Source organism: Gouania willdenowi, chromosome 3, assembly GCF_900634775.1.
Source record: "Gouania willdenowi chromosome 3, fGouWil2.1, whole genome shotgun sequence".
NCBI classification, from domain to species: domain Eukaryota; kingdom Metazoa; phylum Chordata; class Actinopteri; order Blenniiformes; family Gobiesocidae; genus Gouania; species Gouania willdenowi.
The window spans coordinates 8,651,151-8,671,318 of record NC_041046.1 but is presented as its reverse complement, the minus strand read 5'-3'; the positions used below and the strand labels follow the sequence as shown (position 1 = coordinate 8,671,318).

General features: G+C 37.7%; 2 protein-coding genes across 2 annotated transcripts; both read right to left on the bottom strand.

Annotated features, from left to right (window-relative positions):
• Positions 1-7,308: 7,308 nt before the first annotated feature.
• Positions 7,309-8,983, bottom strand: LOC114480566 (gastrula zinc finger protein XlCGF7.1-like). Its single transcript, XM_028474812.1, has one exon. It carries the CDS (start codon positions 8,409-8,411, stop codon positions 7,527-7,529), a length of 885 nt encoding a protein of 294 aa, XP_028330613.1. The 5' UTR covers positions 8,412-8,983; the 3' UTR covers positions 7,309-7,526.
• Positions 8,984-10,952: 1,969 nt separating this feature from the next.
• Positions 10,953-15,203, bottom strand: LOC114459107 (zinc finger protein 260-like). The gene is made up of 2 exons (XM_028441472.1): positions 13,118-15,203; positions 10,953-11,000 (listed from the first exon to the last, which is right to left on the bottom strand). Exons 1-2 carry the CDS (start codon positions 14,765-14,767, stop codon positions 10,953-10,955), a joined length of 1,698 nt encoding a protein of 565 aa, XP_028297273.1. The 5' UTR covers positions 14,768-15,203.
• Positions 15,204-20,168: the final 4,965 nt, after the last annotated feature.

Genomic DNA, 20,168 nt, shown 5'->3' with positions numbered 1-20,168 from the left:
ACTCTTGTCTTCCAACAGCTCTTCCAGCACATTCCCATTAAAGTCATTCCTGGTTTCTCCCCACAATGTACTGTAAGCATTCAAATCTCCAGATAACGCCACCCTACCATAATCCCTCCCTTCCATATTTCCAAAAGCTTATCCAGGTCCAACCTTTTACAAGGATTGTAGTAATTAATCACTACAACCTCACCTTCTCTTGTCCAGATTTCCACAGACACATATTCTTGATCTTTTCCTATGCCCATTTCTCTAAAAGGAACATCCTCCCTTATAAACGTTGCACATCCCCCACCACCACCTTCATCCCTGTCACATCTTATAGCCATATATCCATGGATTTTAAAATCCAACCTAGACCGGAGCCATGTTTCCTGAATACACACCAACTCCGGCTTACTGGGCAAATCATCAATGTATTTCTTTAGCTCCTGGCCGTTAGCCAACAAACTCCTAGCATTCCATTGTAATAATAAAATAATTTAAAGAATACAAATTTCATCATGTACATGGCCTCTCTGACCTGGCTTGATAATACAGGTCATACCTCCCCCCAAGTAAGTCCACTCAGGCCCAGATTACACTCTGCAGCTTTAACAATTATTTGAATTCTTTCTGACTTTGATTTCACATCCATAGTTGAATTTATCGCAGCTGTTATGAAAGTGACCAACTTCTTTAGATCCACCTTCACCACACTTTCCTGATCTGCAGCCGCCGCCACTCTCTGTATCCTTAAGTTCACACTTTCATCCTTTCTAGCTCTTCCTCCACCTTCATTGACCACTTTGACGGCTTCTGCATAAGTGACTTTCTGATGATCTCTTACCTGCTGAATTTCTTTCTGCTTTTTTAACACTTCACAGCCCCTATAAGCCACACTGTGATCCCCGCCACAGTTACAACACCGGGGTTGCTCCGTTGCATTCAGAATATTCATGATCCTTTCCACACCGAGCACATTCCCTTTACATACCTTTGCTGTATGGCCATATCTCTGACACTTAAAACACCTAATGGGCCCTGGCACAAATTCCCGGACATTGTAGCTCAAAAAGCCCACATATACCTTCTTTGGCATCACTATTTCCTCAAAATCCAAAAGCACAGATTCACTATCCCTTCTCTCTCCATCTCAGGTCACTTGAAAACGCCTAGTCTCTTTTATCTTTGCACCCCATATGTTTGCTTTAACTTCCTCCATTGACAATTCAGCAGGGACGCCCCATATCACTCCTTTAATCCACCTACTGCCCGTTCCAACATAACTAGGGCTCACAACCTGACGCTGTTCTATCACTTTCAGTCCATATGCATGCTCCCTCTGTTGATCATCTTTACACACAACCAACAGGTTTCCATCCCTGAACACTTTTACCAACAGAATATCTCCTACCTCTTTCCTCAGCACTGTAGTCAACCTGACAGGATTCATTGTCGCAATCCCTCCCTGCTCTGCAAACCTCAAAATAACCTTAAATTCATTTCCCATTTCTCCTCTCTCTTCTCTCTCCCTACTTTGTTTGTCACTACTTAATCCAAGTGTTCTATCACTATTTCTTGCACTGCTTGACTCACCCTGACTATTAGTGACGTGCCGTGACCACTAGGGTTGGGTAGGCACGTTGCAAATCGAGACCACCAATGACAATTTCATATGTTTCTGCTGTCAAGTGTTAATTCAATTCAAATGAATTTTATTTGTATAAAGCAATTTCCAACAGTCGTCTGAATGCGCTTATCAAAATATAAAATTCATAATAAGAAAGAAAAAACCCAAGATCCACATGAACAAGCATTTAGCTATCTAACAAAATCAAGATCGTAATACACCATTAAAGAAACATAAACAATTATTTTATATAACCCCCATTCTCTCCCAACAAGATATATCTGATGACACGGCAGCGCATCTGTTGTTTGTGTTGGAAACACAGAAACACAGAGAAAATGACAACAACAACTCAGAACAGCCTCAGTGAGGAGCATCCACAAAGTCAATCCTTCCTTTTGTTCCATTCACTGTAGAAAATACCAAACAATTTTCTGACCTTACCTTTGCTGAAGGTCTGGTAGCTCAGGTGTTGGTGTCCCATCTTTTAAAAGCTGCCATTTTTCCTAAAAAAAAAGTTTCTCTATCATCTCTAGCGCTGTCATCATGACTGGAGTGTTATCGCACCCACTAGCTAGAGAACGTAGCAGCAGCAGTCACGTGGCATCTATTCACTAATGTAGTGTTGTGGTGGTCAAGACCGGTCTTGGTCTCGAGACCAAATTATAAAGGTCTCGGTCTTGTCTCGGACTCGGGCTGCCCGGACTCTGGATTTTCCGTCAAGACCGTTCGAGACCAGCACTAATTCCTGCTATTTTTAAACTTTTTTATAATGTGATAATAACACGGAGAAAAACGGGATAAAACACTCCTTTATTCATTATTTAATCCACCCCGTATAATGACCACAACCTTCCTTAATGTGACTGAGTGACGTGTGTGGCTACGGTGTCAGTTTGGACCGCGGAGCGCAAAGGAGATATGAACTAATCACCGGTAAAAAATCCCAGTAAAACTCCAGAAAACAATCACCAGTAATAAATATTATCTCCCTGATAAAGACAGTAGCTCTAATAACTGGTAAAATGATAAACTGATGATATTACAGCCCGTGAAGGCTGGATAGGGGACGCACTTACTCTGCTTCTGGGTCCTAGTGCCAGCCGAGCCGCGAAGCCTGTTCCGTTTACCGTGTTTACTGAGGTCCGTGTGTGTTTAAGAAGTCCGTGTGTGTCCGTGTGAAAGTCTGCATGTTTATGCCTCTGTCCATCCACTCTTTTCATTATATCCATGTCTTTTAAGGCTTTATTACATAATGTCGGCTGTAGTCCGGGCCGCCGCCATCTTGGTTTATGTCGTCACCAGCGCGTCATCGCTGCAGAGTTGCACTAGCCCAGAATGACTCAAATAACTGTAAAGAGGTCTTATATTAGTCTATTTTCTTTTTAAAGTGGTGTTTTTTTTGTGTCTTTAGACTCCAATTACATGTATGTATATAATATGTTCCCCACAATATAAACAGGTTCACAATATAATTATTTTTTATAGTTTCTGTTTCCACTGTATCCAGAATAATAATAATTCTCAACAAGAACTATTTAATTTAGTTTCACATCTACCTGTAGCTCTTTGTTTTTTAGACTGATGACAACTTGTTTGTAGTTTTATTTCAGAAAGTTTCACTTTTACAGTTACAGTTGGAAACCTTTGTTAATTGAATATCCTAGTTACATTACAGCAACCAAATTAAACTATATCAACTAAGTGAATTAATAAAAATGGCCTGTGTAAAGGCTTTTTCAAACTAAAAAATTATCTTGTGAACTCTGTGACCTGTTAAACCTGAACAACTGAAAGAATCAGAATCAAGAATCATTATTTCTTGGCAGAAATACTTTTAAACACTTGCTGTACATTCAGCTGACATAAAAATCTTGTTTTCAAATATGTAGAATAATTGTGAATTTATCAGTAGCAGTAGTAGTTTCAATATTTTAGTTAATTTTTAGTGACGGCACGTCACTGCTGACTATGCGTCATACCATCTTCACTAGTACTTAGATCTTCACCTGCACTCTCTGGTTCATTCCCAATACAGGCTTGCCTACCCACCACCACCATTATTGCCTTCTTCATCTTTTTAGTCATCATTTTTTGAGCCGATCCTTGAATCGTGACACCAGCCAGTGTCGACAGATCCTTGCTTTGCACTTCTACCGAGTTTTCTCGGATATTATTGTAGGATTTTACCATAAGATACAAAATTTGCTCATGCAGACCAGCACTCTTCTTCTTCTTCTTTCTTGATTATTGGCGTGTTACAACCAACTTGAATAGGTGAATATCACCACCTACTGTATTAGAGAGGGTAAATCATGGTGCCATTTACTTTAATTTAAAAAAAGGGGGAAAAACAATAAACTTCTCATATTCTTTTTCACAGTCTTGTTACTTTTAAGAAGTATTAAATAGTTTTAAGGCATTGTATCATTTTCCCCTCTTCCAAATATCCCTTCTAGTCTCCATGGGTGCTGGAAGTAAAATATTCAGTTTTTAAATTTTTTCTTTACCTTTCATACTTACTATTCATACTTCATGATAACATGTTCAACATTTTTACTGACCTTGTAAACATCACATTTATCTGTCTGACTTTTACCCATTGAGGGTTGATTTCAGTCCTGTGTCCTAATTTTAATATTGAATTCATATCCTCATCTCTTCTACATTTGCCTTTGAAAACTGTCACAAAGACAGAGTTCTGAATGTTGTGGTACTGTCCCCCCTTTAGAATCTGTGTCCCACACTTTCTGCCATCAACTTCTCACCATTTCTCTTATCAATGACTTATTTTCACCTTTTTCAAATGGGTCTTGTAAAATATTACTGTTTTTTTCTTTTCTATTCCAATGCTTGTCTAGCTGTTGTGTCTGATTTTTCATTACCCTCAACTCCTGCATGGGCTGGTACCATCAACTCCCACTCTCTGTACCCTCATCATTATCTTTAGTATCTTAAGTTTTGTGTTTTATAACATGGAAGATATTCTGAAGTTTCTAGAAGAAATTGTCTTCCCAGTGTCATAGTGTTTGTAGCCCATTGAAGTTGTTTACTATTTTTATTTTTATTTTTTTTTTATTCAGTTTATTTCCGACATGGTTACATTCACTTTTTTTTTTTTTTTTTTACATTTTTTGTACATGCCAAAAAGGGAGACGAGAGAAGCAGTTTTCTTATCTGGGTCCCGTCCCCTGTTTTACTATCGCAAATTTACATGGGTTTACATGTTTTTTTTTCCCTTTTCATCCATAATGTCACCACTCGGGAATGTCTCTTTTGGACACACAAGTTTGCAGCTTGTTTTGTCTCTACATGAAGGTTAATTCAGCTGTTAGTTCTATTGGCAGTGTTGTATTTTCCACTGTTAGATTTAACTTGTATAAACCCATTATTATATCTTAGTTCATAAGCAAGGTAGTAATTTCATTGTATTATATCTTAGTTCATAAGCAAGGTAGTAATTTCATTGTATTATATCTTAGTTCATAAGCAAGGTAGTAATTTCATTGTATTATATCTTAGTTCATAAACAAGGTAGTAATTTCATTGTATTATATCTTAGTTCATAAGCAAGGTAGTAATTTCATTGTATTATATCTTGTTCATAAGCAAGGTAGTAATTTCATTGTACAGGAAAACGTGTTTCTAACTGCACATATGACAATAAACACTTTGAATTTAAATTTAATGTAATCCTTAATCACCCCACCACCTAGCAATTAAAATGAATAAATGACAGACCTTTTTTACTCTTGGTTTCCACATTTAATTCAGTCTCCGTAAAATAATCACAGTCTGAGTTTTGTTTCCAGTGTTTATATAGATCTGGCTCCATATCCATGATTACCATCGGTAATGTTGTTGTTTAGGTGGATCCTTCGTATTTTCCCAAATCTTCCATCGTTTTGACGAGGATTGGTTTTTCGTCTTCTTCTCCCATTGGTGTGATGTAAATCCTGCAGTTCCTTGTCCAAGTCTTCACAATTTTTCCTCCTTTTTTTATTTGGCGTGCCTTCCATGCAATGCTTGCATTTTGTTTCGTCAGGTTTTCACTGATGTACACCTTCGTTCCCTTGAGTTTATTTCCTTGCTTCAGTAGTTGTCCTTTGAATTTCATATTCGTGAAGGTTATTTTTACAGCTCTGTTATCATTTTTCTTTGGCAGGAGATGGCAGTAGTTGATGTTGTCAGGGTTCAGGACAATGTCCTTCGACTCTAGGTAGTCAATGACCTGTTGTTCAATCGATTTTGTTTCTTCGTCACTCGCGTAGCTCCTGGGTTTTATCTTTAGGCCTGTGATGATGACATCTTTCTCTCTTTCCTTTTGTTCCAGCTGTTCAACCCTGGCGTTCAACAATTTTGTCTCTTCAGCATTTCTTTCATTCTTTTCTTTCAGTACCTTTGCTTCGCTTCGTAGGTTTTCCAGTGCGTTTTCCAGCATCTTTTCCAACGACTTTATCTCGGCAGATAGGTTTCGTAGACCCTCGCTTATCATCTCCTTGACCTCTTCCAAACCCGAATTGGGTTCTGAAGGGCCTCCCTGCGATTTTTTCACCATTTTCCTTCAGTCATGGGCCCAATTTTTCAGGCTGTTCAGCTGTAGCCAGCCGTAGCCAGCTGTAGCCAAGGTCGTGTTATCGGAGCGAATGAAAACACGTCTGCTCTCTCCAAAGACCAGAGACTTACTATGAAGTGTGATTAGTGTTAATCTTATGTAGATTAATTTGTGTCTAGTCTTTTTTAAAACATTGCCATGTCAACTTTCATCTATGTCTTATTTACTGATTTACTTATAGTTTCAAAAATTCTGGTTTGATACTTGTTAGGAACAGAATGTCATCAACAATCAATGTAACATTTACTGTTAGTGTTCTCCAAGGTAAGTTTTAGTGGTTCAAAAGCCAATTACAAATGTATTTGTATCTGGCCCTAAATAGGTTTATTCCACTATACCTATGTACAAATATAACAGAATGGTCTATGATTTAGACCATTGTAATGTCAAAACTAACCACTTGATGACAGTAGTAGTAACACTAACACAGAAATGTCATAATTTGATCCGAGGACCACGTTGTAAACATTCAGGTCTGCGTTTAGAATAATGACCAATCAATTAATGAAGGACAGAATAAATGTTTGTGTTTTTTGAAGTAATTTTTAGTTTCCTGTAGTTTTGTGTTTAGACTAATTTTGTCTATTTTTGTTGCCATTGAATTTGTTTTTGGAGTCGATGGTGTTTTCGTTGTTGGTTCGTTTTTTTTTTTTTTTTGCTAGTCATTTTATATATTAATATGCCATTTTGTGTGTGTGCTTATGTTGCTTAATGTGTTTTGAGTAATTTGTGTATTTTTGTGGTGGTTTCATGTGCTTTTGGAATTTTTTGTTTTGTAATTTTTTCCATCATTACTTTATATATATATATATATATAAAGTATTCAGATTTTTACACACGTAAACAACGAGAGCCATGTTGAGTTTTCTCGCTGCTTTCCAATAGATCCCAACATTTCTACTATAACTTTGTGCAATTTAATCAAAATAAAATAATTACAGAAGTGTAAATTATTTAATAAACAGCAAACTTTTTTAATGTAGCACAGATGAGGCTGTAATAGTCAAAAGTAAAACTATTTACACAAAAACTTTAAAAAAAATTACACAAAATAAATCAATTGTAAATACTAAATGCCTAACTAAAATTTTTGTTATGTTAACTTACTTAAAAAAACTGACTTACAAAACTCGAACTACACTTCAATCTTCAACTAAATCTACGTCACTAAATAAACAACTAAAAACAATGAACTAATAAGAAAATATTTACTACACACATCACATTTAAAGTCTTTTCTTATGTGTGGACTCTGTTGTGGACCTTTAGTTCAGACTTTTGTTTAAAACAATTCCTTTGTCAAACATCACCTTTGAATGGTTTCTCTTCTTTGTGAATTCTCACATGTGACTGCAGGGAATTCTTACGAGCAAAGCATTTACTACAAACATCACATCTGAACAGTTTTTCTCCTGTGTGGATTTTCATGTGTCTCATACAGGTGAGTTTAAAGTTGAAACATTTACTACAAACATCACATTTAAATGTTTTTTCTCCTGTGTGGATTCCCATGTGTAACTGCAGGTAATCCTTACGGGAAAAACATTTCTTACAAACATCACATTTGAACGGTTTTTCCCCAGTGTGGGTTCTCCTGTGTGACTGCAGGACAGCTTTAAAAATAAAACATTTTCTACAAATATCACATTTAAATGGTTTCTCTCCTGTGTGGATTCTCATGTGTACCTTAAGACAGACCTTACGGTTAAAACATTTACTACATACATCACATTGGAATGGTTTCTCTCCTGTGTGGACTATCATGTGTTGCTTAAGGTGAGACCTTTGAAGAAAACATTTACTACAAAAATCACATTTAAATGGTTGTTCTCCTGTGTGGATTCTCATGTGTGACTGCAGGTGATACTTACGGGTAAAACATTTCTTACAAACATCACATTTGAACGGTTTTTCCCCAGTGTGGGTTCTCCTGTGTGACTGCAGGTCAGCTTTAAAAATAAAACATTTTCTACAAATATGACATTTAAATGGTTTCTCTCCTGTGTGGATTCTCATGTGTACCTTAAGACCGATTTTACGAGTAAAACATTTACTACATACATCACATTGGAATGGTTTCTCTCCTGTGTGGACTATCATGTGTTGCTTGACGTGAGCCTTTTGAAGAAAACATTTACTACAAACATCACATTGGAATGGTTTCTCTCCTGTGTGGATTCTCATGTGTTTTCGCAGGTAAACCTTACGTGTAAAACATTTACCTCAAACATCACATTTAAATGGTTTTTCTCCAGTGTGGATTCTCTGTTTTGAAGATGCACTGAGTGATGGTTTCTCACCACCCACACATTCAGATGTCATTTTTACCAGAATCTTCTTCTTTGAACAAATCTTTTTAAATGAACTAATCTGTGTTTTGGAAGCTTTATTTCCTATTTCAGCATTTTTACTTGAGTCAGACATCTTTCTCTTTTTCCTGGTGGAGTCAAAGTCAGCTTCAGTTTCAGACACTGACAGAGGTTTCTGCCAACAGTCTTTATCATCATCATCATCATCACTACTATCTTCAGCCTGAGGCGAGTCTGTTTCTGTTCCATCAGGACCTTGTGGTACTAAACTGCTTGGATCTGGGTTCTGAGACGCTTCTGGTCCTTTGCTGTTCATTCCCACACTTTGTATTTTCATTAATTCATCTAAAGTGCAGGTTGAAGGTTCCTCCTTTATGTTGATTTCTGTTAGTTGTCTCCAGTGTAGCTGGGAGGCCTGAGACTTCTCCTCTTCATCTTCACATTTAACAGGACAAGCAGCACTGTGTGTCTCCTGCTGCACATAAAGCTGCTTTTCCTCCTGACCTTCACTGAGCATCTCTGGTTCCTCCTTTACGTGGAGACGCTCTGGGAGCAGCTGCTCCACATTCTTCCTCTCACTGAAAACACAATCAGTGACTGACGGCTGCTGGAGCTGTAATCTGTGCAGATGAACGTTGGGCGTGAAGGCAGCCAGCACAAGTTTTTCTGTTTGATCTGTAGTTGGAACAGATTGGGAACCTAATTGTCTACTGGTGTTATGATGGAGACTCTTGTCAGGAAGGATCATTTCCAGTTCACCATCCACTGGAACTTCTTGCACTCCATGTTCAGTCTTTTCTTGCTCTGTTGCTCTGCATATTTCTATTGCTCTGTGTAACGTTAGACCTCTTTCCTGTATCAGTCTCTTTTTTAGGTGAGAGTCTGTGATGCTTAACACAAGTTTATCTCTCAGCATGTCATGCTCACTTATTCCAAACTCACAGTCTTTGCTTCTCTGTCTCAGCTCTGTTATGAGTCTGTTTACTGATGTCCCTGCTGTCATCTGATGGGACCAATATTGATATCTTTCAAAAACAACATTTTTCTGTGAACTGCAGTGATCTTTAAAGGCTTGAAAAACATCCTCCATTGTCAGTTCATCTCCCTCAGCTCTAACAGTCAGTGTGTTGTACACTTCCAGTGCATCCTCGCCGATGGTGTGGAGTAAAATGTCAATCTTTACTTGTTCATATTTCTCCCCTGAGGCCGCTATATACCGCCGAAAGCTTTGTTCCCAGCTGTGCCAGTTATCAGCAGGGTTACCGGTGAGAGACAGTGGTGACGGTGCTTTGAACTGCTCCATGGTGCTAGCTCCTCTGCTAGCTCGGTTAGCACTCTGCTCCAGCCTCTCCGTGTCTCTGTAACTCCGTCTTCTGACACCGTGTTGTGCTCTCTCACCTTCCACTGGAGCTTTAAGGTTCTATTATAGTGTGGCCTGACTCCGTCTGTAGGCTGGATATTAATAACATTCTATATTAGACTCAGAGACACATGTTATTTTCCGCTGTTTCTTCTTCTACTGCTCTAATTCAGCAGTTCTTCTTCTTCTTCTTTCTTGATTATTGGCGTGTTACAACCAACTTGAATAGGTGAATATCACCACCTACTGTATTAGAGAGGGTAAATCATGGTGCCATGTACTTCAATTTAACAAAAAAATAAATAAATAAACTTCTCATATTATTTTTCACAGTCTTGTTACTTTTAAGAAGTATAAAATAGTTTTAAGGCATTCTGTCATTTTCCCCTCTTCCAAATATCCCTTTTAGTCTCCATGGGTGCTGGAAGTAATATATTCAGTTTTTAATTCTTTCTTTACCTTTCATACTTACTATTCATACTTCATGATAACATGTTCAACATTTTTACTGACCTTGTAAACATCACATATATCTGTCTGACTTTTACCCATTGAGGGTTGATTTCAGTCCTGTGTCCTAATTTTAATATTGAATTCATATCCTCATCTCTTCTACATTTGCCTTTGAAAACTGTCACAAAGACAGAGTTCTGAATGTTGTGGTACTGTCCCCCCTTTAGAATCTGTGTCCCACACTTTCTGCCATCAACTTCTCACCGTTTCTCTTATCAATGACTTATTTTCACCTTTTTCAAATGAATATTACTGTTTTTTCCTTTTCTATTCCAATGCTCGTTTAGCTGTTGAGTCTGATTTTTCATTTCCCTCAACTCCTGCATGGGCTGGTACCATCAACTCCCACTCTCTGTACCCTCATCATTATCTTTAGTATCTTAAGTTTTGTGTTTTATAACATGGAAGATATTCTGAAGTTTCCAGAAGAAATTGTCAATTTGGGAAGAAACTTTGAGCCAAATATTGTGAGAGCAAAATAAATGACAAATAACACTCAGATGTCTTTGTGAGGGCTGACCACGCCCACACACTGGAGAGCTGTCACTCATTCAGCTCCAGGGTGTAACTTCCAGGCTCCACCCCTATGGCCTGAACCATGGCAGGACATGAGGGGCGATCTGGGATGTCAATTTAAGTTTATATTATTTACAGTTTATACATAATTTGCTAATATTATTTGTCAATGTATTTTACTTGCCAAATCTTATTTGCTTATTTAGATTTAGGTAATTTACTTACCATTTTATGTATCTATGTCTGTAATGTGTCAGTCTAGTCACCCCCTTCATGTTTGGTCTGATCACCCAGCTTAAATGTTCCCTGTGTGTTATTTGGGAGGTCTGTTGGGTTGTGTCATGTTCAGTTTGTTCCTTCTGTTAACATTTGGTTACTTTGGTCTCATTTATTTGGTTATTTTTGACTATTTTTTGGCTAAATAAAAGCCGTCAACGTGAATTGCTTTGGTGTGTTTCCTACTTTGACCCTCGGTCCCTGACAGTCTTCCTTTAGTGTCATAGTGTTTATAGCCCATTGAAGTTGTTTACTATGAAGTGTTAATCTTATGTAGATTAATTTGTGTCTAGTCTTTTTTTAAAACATTGCCATGTCAACTTTCATCTATGTCTTATTTACTGATTTACTTATAATTTCAAAAATTCTGGTTTGATACTTGTTAGGAACAAAATGTCATCAACAATCAATGTAACATTTACTGTTAGTGCTCTCCAAGGTAAGTTTTAGTGGTTCAAAAGCCAATTATAAATGTATTTGTATCTGGCCTTAAATAGGTTAATTCCACTATACCTATGTACAACTATAACAGAATGGTCTATGATTTAGACCATTGTAATGTCAAAACTAACCACTTGAGGGCAGTAGTAGTAACACTAACACAGAAATGTCATAATCTGATACGAGGACCACGTTATAAACATTCAGGTCGGCGTTTAGAATAATGACCAATCAATTAATAAAGGACAGAACAAATGTTTGTGTGTTTTTTTAAAGTAATTTTGTGTTTAGACTTATTTTGTCTACTTTTGTTGCCATTGTATGTGTTTTTGGAGTCGATGGTGTTTTTGTTGTTGGTTTTTATTTTTTTGTTAGTCATTTCATATATTAATATGCCATTTTATGTGTGTGTTTATGTTGCTTAATGTGTTTTGAATAATTTGTGGTCGTTTCATGTGCTTTTGGAAATTTTTGTTTTGTAAATTTTTCCATCATTACTTTATATATATATATATATAAAGATATTCAGATTTTTACACACACAGACCACTAGACCCATGTAGTTTTCTCGCTGCTTTCCAATAGATCCCAACATTTCTACTATAATTTTGTGCAATTTAATCAACATAAAATAATTACAGAAGTGTAAATTCTTTAATAAACAGCAAACATTTTTAATGTAGCACAGATGAGGCTGTAATATTCAAAGGTAAAACTATTTACACAAAAACATTAAAAAAAATTACACAAAATAAATCAACTGTAAATACTAAATGCCTAACTAAAATTTTTGTTATGTTAACTTGTTTAAAAAAACTGACTTACAAAACTCAAACTACACTTCAATCTTCAACTATACCTAAATCTACGTCACTAAATAAACAACTACAAACAATGAACTAATAAAAAAATATTTACTACACACATCACATTTGAAAGTCTTCTCTTGTGTGGACTCTGTTGTTAAACTTTAGTTCAGACTTTTGTTTAAAACAATTCCTTTGTCAAACATCACCTTTGAATGGTTTCTCTTCTCTGTGAATTCTCACATGTGACTGCAGGGAATCCTTACGAGCAAAACATTGACTACAAACATCACATTTAAATGGTTTTTCTCCTGTGTGGATTTTCATGTGTAACTGCAGGGCAGCTTTAAAAATAAAACATTTTCTACAAATATCACATTTAAATGGTTTTTCTCCTGTGTGGATTTTCATGTGTAACTGCAGGGCAGCTTTAAAAATAAAACATTGACTACAAACATCACATCTGAACAGTTTTTCTCCTGTGTGGATTTTCATGTGTAACTGCAGGTAATCCTTACGGGAAAAACATTTCTTACAAACATCACATTGAAACGGTTTCTCTCCTGTGTGGACTATCATGTGTTCCTTGAGGTGAGCCTTTTGAAGAAAACATTTACTACATACATCACATTGGAATGGTTTCTCTCCTGTGTGGATTCTCATGTGTACCTTAAGACTGATTTTACGAGTAAAACATTTACTACATACATCACATTGAAACGGTTTCTCTCCTGTGTGGACTATCATGTGTTCCTTGAGGTGAGCCTTTTGAAGAAAACATTTACTACATACATCACATTGGAATGGTTTCTCTCCTGTGTGGATTCTCATGTGTTTTAGCAGGTAAATATTACGGATAAAACATTTATTACAAAAATCACATTTAAATGGTTTTTCTCCTGTGTGGATTCTCATGTGTGGCTGCAGGTAAACCTTTTGGGTAAAACATTTACTACATACATCACATTGAAACGGTTTCTCTCCTGTGTGGACTATCATGTGTTGCTTGAGGTGAGACTTTTGAAGAAAACATTTACTACATATATCACATTGGAATGGTTTCTCTCCTGTGTGGATTCTCATGTGTAACTGCAGGTAAACCTTACGTGTAAAACATTTACTGCAAACATCACATTTAAATGGTTTTTCTCCAGTGTGGATTCTCTGTTTTGAAGATGCATTGAGTGATGCTTTCTCACCACCCACACATTCAGATGTCATTTTTACATGAATCTTCTTTTTTGAAGAAATCTGTTGAAATGAACTAATCTGTGTTTTGGAAGCTTTATTTCCTATTTCAGCATTTTTACTTGAGTCAGACATCTTTCTCTTTTTCCTGGTGGAGTCAAAGTCAGCTTCAGTTTCAGACACTGACAGAGGTTTCTGCCAACAGTCTTTATCATCATCATCATCATCATCGTCATCATCATCATCTTCACTACTATCTTCAGCCTGAGGAGAGTCTGTTTCTGTTCCATCAGGACCTTGTAGTACTAAACTGCTTGGATCTGGGTTCTGAGCTGCTTCTGGTCCTTTGCTGTTCATTCCCACACTTTGTATTTTCATTAATTCATCTAAAGTGCAGGTTGAAGGTTCCTCCTTTATGTTGATTTCTGTTAGTTGTCTCCAGTGTAGCTGGGAGGCCTGAGACTTCTCCTCTTCACCTTCACATTTAACAGGACAAGCAGCACTGTTTGTCTCCTGCTGCACATAAAGCTGCTTTTCCTCCTGACCTTCACTGAGCATCTCTGGTTCCTCCTTTATGTGGAGACGCTCTGGGAGCAGCTGCTCCACATTCTTCCTCTCACTGAAAACACAATCAGTGACTGACGGCTGCTGGAGCTGTAATTTGTGCAGATGAACGTTGGGCGTGAAGGCAGCCAGCACAAGTTTTTCAGTTTGATCTGTATTTGGAACAGATTGGGAACCTAATTGTCTACTGGTGTTATGATGGAGACTCTTGTCAGGAAGGATCATTTCCAGTTCACCATCCACTGGAACTTCTAGCACTCCATGTTCAGTCTTTTCTTGCTCTGCTGCTCTGCATATTTCTATTGCTCTGTGTAACGTTAGACCTCTTTCCTGTATCAGTCTCTTTTTTAGGTGAGAGTCTGTGATGCTTAACACAAGTTTATCTCTCAGCATGTCATGCTCACTTATTCCAAACTCACAGTCTTTGCTTCTCTGTCTCAGCTCTGTTATGAGTCTGTTTACTGATGTCCCTGCTGTCATCTGATGGGACCAATATTGATATCTTTCAAAAACAACATTTTTCTGTGAACTGCAGTGATCTTTAAAGGCTTGAAAAACATCCTCCATTGTCAGTTCATCTCCCTCAGCTCTAACAGTCAGTGTGTTGTACACTTCCAGTGCATCCTCGCCGATGGTGTGGAGTAAAATGTCAATCTTTACCTGTTCATCTTTCTCCCCTGAGGCCGCTATATACCGCCGAAAGCTTTGTTCCCAGCTGTGCCAGTTATCAGCAGGGTTACCGGTGAGAGACAGTGGTGACGGTGCTTTGAACTGCTCCGTGGTGCTAGCTCCTCTGCTAGCTCGGTTAGCACTCTGCTCCAGCCTCTCCGTGTCTCTGTAACTCCGTCTTCTGACACCGTGTTGTGCTCTCTCACCTTCCACTGGAGCTTTAAGGCTCTATTATAGTGTGGCCTGACTCCGTCTGTAGGCTGAATATTAATAACATTCTATATTAGACTCAGAGACACATGTTGTTACTCTCCGCTGTTTCTTCTTCTACTGCTTTAATTCTTCTTCTTCTTCTTCTTCTGGTTTATTGGCGGGAGGCACTCATCAGATAAAGATCAAATTTCCGCCACCTACTGTATTGGAGTATGAACCAGAGATTTATCTTTTTCCAAACTCTTAATAATTATCCTTATTCTTAATACATATATCTTAAAAAAAACAAAAAAAAAAAAAAAACCATATTTTTCCCAAAACTTCTGAATCTTGAAAGGGGACATATCATGCTAAATCCACTTTTTTAGCCCTTGAATGCATTTTGTTGTACTAGTACAGTGCCCGTTGGAAGTATGCATTCATATAGTGGGCGCTTAAGGAGAGTTGTCAATTACGGGCATAATAATATACTTTGTAGCATTATTAAGGGGTATATTTGCAGGTGCAAAGTAAAATAACGTGTGCAATTTCCCTGGTTTAATTCTATGAGATATGCGCATGATGAATATGTTGGTTTTTTTACTCATTTTTACATTTTTTGTTGTTGCCATTATAGTGTTATTCTGGAGTAATTTTGTGTATTTTTTATGTAGTTATGTGCATTTCTGTTGTCAATTTAGTGTATTTTTAGTATACATATTTAGTTTTGTGTATTGAGTCATTTTCATATTTTTATTGTTATTTGGTGTATTTTTCTGGAATATATGTTTTTTGGAGTAATTTTGTGTGTTTTTGGAGCCTTTTTTATATCTTTGTGCATTTCTGTTGTCGTTTTGTGTACTTCCTGTATAAATATTGTTTAGTTTTTTGTTTTACGTCATTTGTGCATTTTTTTTTTTGCATAATCATTATTTGTTGCATTTGTAGTGTGATTCTGGAGTCATTTTGTATCTTTTTTTGTTGTTTGGTGTTTTTGGAAGGGAATCCGTTCTAAATTCATGTCTAACTTTCACTAAACTTCTCTATTGTCAGTAGTTACGTGTAGTGGCAGGTGTGTCGTGAGAAGCTGCAGTAATCAGGTGACCTTCACTATGTAGCAACATGTAAACACTTAGATCTGACTCAGAGCGTAACACTACAATCAATACCACCCTATGGACGGGTGTCGTGACACAGACTGTAACCGGACTAAATGGTGGTCCGTTATTCACTCAACACTCACATACCTGCACGCATGTCACGTAGACGATGATCGATAGTGAAGCCCACCTGATCGATGTGTGTGTGTGTGTGTGTGAGACTCTAATCTCCTCCGTTGGTTCTCACACACACGCACCGCGAAAAAATGTGCAGCTTTCAACACAGCAGCCATTGCCGTTAATAACTTCCGGGTGAGCTCTGTCCGGTCTAAATAGCGAAAGGTAGTGTTGTGTTCAAGACCGCACTATCCGAGACCAAGACTTGCCCGAGACCAGAATGCACCGAGACCAAGACAAGACCAAGACTTTCGGGAGCCGAGACCGAGTCAAGACCAAGACCGAGACAAGCCGAGACCGAGACCAAGACCAAGACCATAAACATTATTTTTTTTCAATTTAAAAAAATATATAAATAAATAAAATTATGACAAGGTTCAACAGTTAAATAACATTCTCTCTTTAATTTTAGTTTATTTTAAATACATTTGACGGACAAAAAAGGTGCCTGCAAAAAATTAACTAAAATATTAAAACTACTACTGCTACTGATAAATTCACAATTTTTCTACATATTTGAAAACAATATTTTTATGGCAGTTGAATGTACAGCAAGTGTTTAAAAGTATTTCTGCCAAGAAATAATGATTCTTGATTCTGATTCTTTCAGTTTTGCAGGTCAACAGGTCACAGAGTTCACAAGATATTTTTTTTATTTGAAAAAGCCTTTACACAGGTTATTTTTATTAATTCACTTAGTTGATATAGTTTCATTTGGTTACTGTAATGTAACTAGGATATTTAATTAACAAAGGTTTCCAACTGTAACTGTAAAAGTGAAACTTTCTGAAATAAAACTACAAACAAGTTGTCAGCAGTGTAAAAAACATAGAGCTACAGGTAGATGTGAAACTAAATAAAACAAACTCAAACACTGGAAAAGTCATGTGACAAATTAATCAATAGTTATTGTTGAGAATTATTATTATTATTCTGGATACAGTGGAAACAGAAACTATAAAAAATAATTATATTGTGAACCTGTTTATATTGTGGGGAACATATTATATACATACATGTAATTGGAGTCTAAAGACACAAAAAAAATACACCACTTTAAAAAGAAAATAGACTAATATAAGACCGCTTTACAGTTATTTAAGTCATTCTGCACTAGTGTAACTCTGCGGCGATGACGCGCTGGTGACGACATAATCCAAGATGGCGGCGGCCCGGACTAGAGCCGACATTATGTAATAAAGCCTTAAAAGACATGGATATAATGAAAAGAGTGGATGGACAGATGCATAAACATGCGGACTTTCACACGGACACAGACGGACTTATTAAACACACACGGACCTCAGTAAACACGGTAAACGGAACAGGCTTCACCGCTCGGCTAGCACTAGGACCCAGAAGTAGAGTAAGTGCGTCCCCTATCCAGCCTTCACAGGCTATAATATCATCAGTTTATCATTTTACCAGTTGTTAGAGCTACTGTCTTTACCAGGGAGATAATATTTATTACTGGTGATTGTTTTCTGGAGTTTTACTGGAATTTTTACCGGTGATTAGTTCATTTCTCCCTTGCGCTCCGTGGTCCAAACTGACACCGGAGCCACACACGTATGAGTGTCACACACGTCACTCAGTCACATTAAGGAAGGTTGTGGTCATTATACGGGGTGGATTAAATAATGAATAAAGGATTGTTTTATTCCGTTCTTCTCCGTGTTATTATCACATTATAAAAAAGTTTAAAAATAGCAGGAATTAGTGCTGGTCTCGAACGGTCTTGACGGAAAATCCCGAGTCCGGGCAGCCCGAGTCCAAGACAAGACCGAGTCAAAATGCTTCAGAGACCGAGACAAGACCAAGACCTTTAAAATTTGGTCTCGAGACCAAGACCGGTCTTGACCACCACAACACTAGCGAAAGGTCAAACTAACATGAAAATAAACGTTTTGAAACATTATCACCAAATTTGGAACAGTAAAAAGTATGTTTCCTCGAAAGAGAAGTCCACGGGAGCGCACTACCACGCTACGGACGTGTGTCGTGACACAGACTGTAACCGGACTAAATGGTGATCCAATATACAACTTCCGGGTGAGGCTTGTCTAGCGCCCCCTCACACCCTGAGGTCAAAAGCTGAAAAGGTTTCATTTCGGGGCCCTCCAGAAGTGAAATAAAATTAAAATGAACATTTTGAAATAACCAAATTGCTCCAAAAAAACAGATACACACACTCGGTCTATTTTGAACCTGTCGAGCGAGTTTCAGGTCAAACTGGCACCACGTCCGGGAGATATTTGCTCCACACACACACACACACACACACACACACACACACACACACACACACACACACACACACACACACACACACACACACACACACACGCACACACACACACACACATCCACACAACCACACAACCACACAGACCTCCCTTGAATTATAGTGTAGATAGATATTTAGAATGTTTATAAGTACAGAAAAGTTCAAATTAGTCTCTTCAGGTGCTCCGTTGATATCTCTATATTCTGTTTTGGTCATATTTTTTAATTTGTTTCAATTTTTATATTCTCTATTACGTTTTTTGAACAATAACTTCACAGTATTTGCAGCGGAACTGCCAAATTAGTACGACTCCAGGTCCAACACGTCGAGCAATCCGCCATTTTTATTTCTCGCTTTTATTTTGTAGTCCAAGCTCAAGGATGCCGAAGTTACGAGAGGATAAATCAAAATGTTTGGTTGTTGGATGTAGTAACCCACACGCTTCATTACACCATCTCCCAGCATCAGAACCTTTTCGAAGTGTCTGGTTGAGTTTTATTTTTCATGGAAATGTACCCACATCTGTGTGTAAGGTCATTTTTGTGTGCGCGAAGCACTTCAATGATGACTGCTTCAGCAACCTCCACCAGTATAAAGAAGGATTTGCCAAAAGACTTTATCTGATTGAGGGTTCAATTCCTTCTATCTTTGGAGACGACGAACAGAGCACTTCGGTAAGCTGTAAATAACGCTAAAAAGTGTGATGATAAGACGTCCCTGTCATTGTTTTGTTAGCATTAGCAGTTGCACCGTCTTCAAATGTTAGCGCTGTGTGCTCGTTTTATATCGTTGATGATATGGTCTACGTGATTTAATTTAAGTCTAAAGTTTTCATTAGTCATTTCATTTTGCCGTTTTTATCGGCGAAAAGACTGTATTAAAATGCATTTTGTGACGTTAGCTTGGCGCTAGCGTTAGCTCAGTGCTTGTGTTAGCTCACTTGTTAGGGTTCTGCAGGTTCATCATCTTCATTTTCATCTCGCTCCACCGGGTCAGACTCTGGCTCAAACATGTAAGGCTGGATGGACAAGTCTTCCGTTGTTGACATTTTGTAAATAACGTGTGAATAAACATTTTCTGCGCCGCTAAATAATCGTATCTCTTCTATCAAACTACAAAAATGGCCGAACAGGGTGGAGTTGAACCGAGTGTCACCTCTGCAACCTGGAGAGGGGACGGGGTATGAAGTGTCTCATTTGCATTTAAAGAGACCACACCAAAACGAGTTGCTCTCAGAAGCACATCAGAAAATGGGTAGAAAAGGGGTGGAGCTATAATAATGAGGAATTCAGACCCAAGCTTTGCAGTTCCACTTTATATAGACCACAACTGTATGATTTATATGTAAAAAAGGAAGGATTTAAATGCATGATATGTCTCCTTTAAGGAATTTGATTACCCTTTTCATTTTAACTTTATTCAAAACACATTAATCTCCATCCCCTGATGATGTAAATCTGGAAGCATAATTTGTCTTTGTCTTGCATATCTACTACATCTTAAAAGAACATGCTCCACATTCTCTTCGTCATTGCAATGCTCA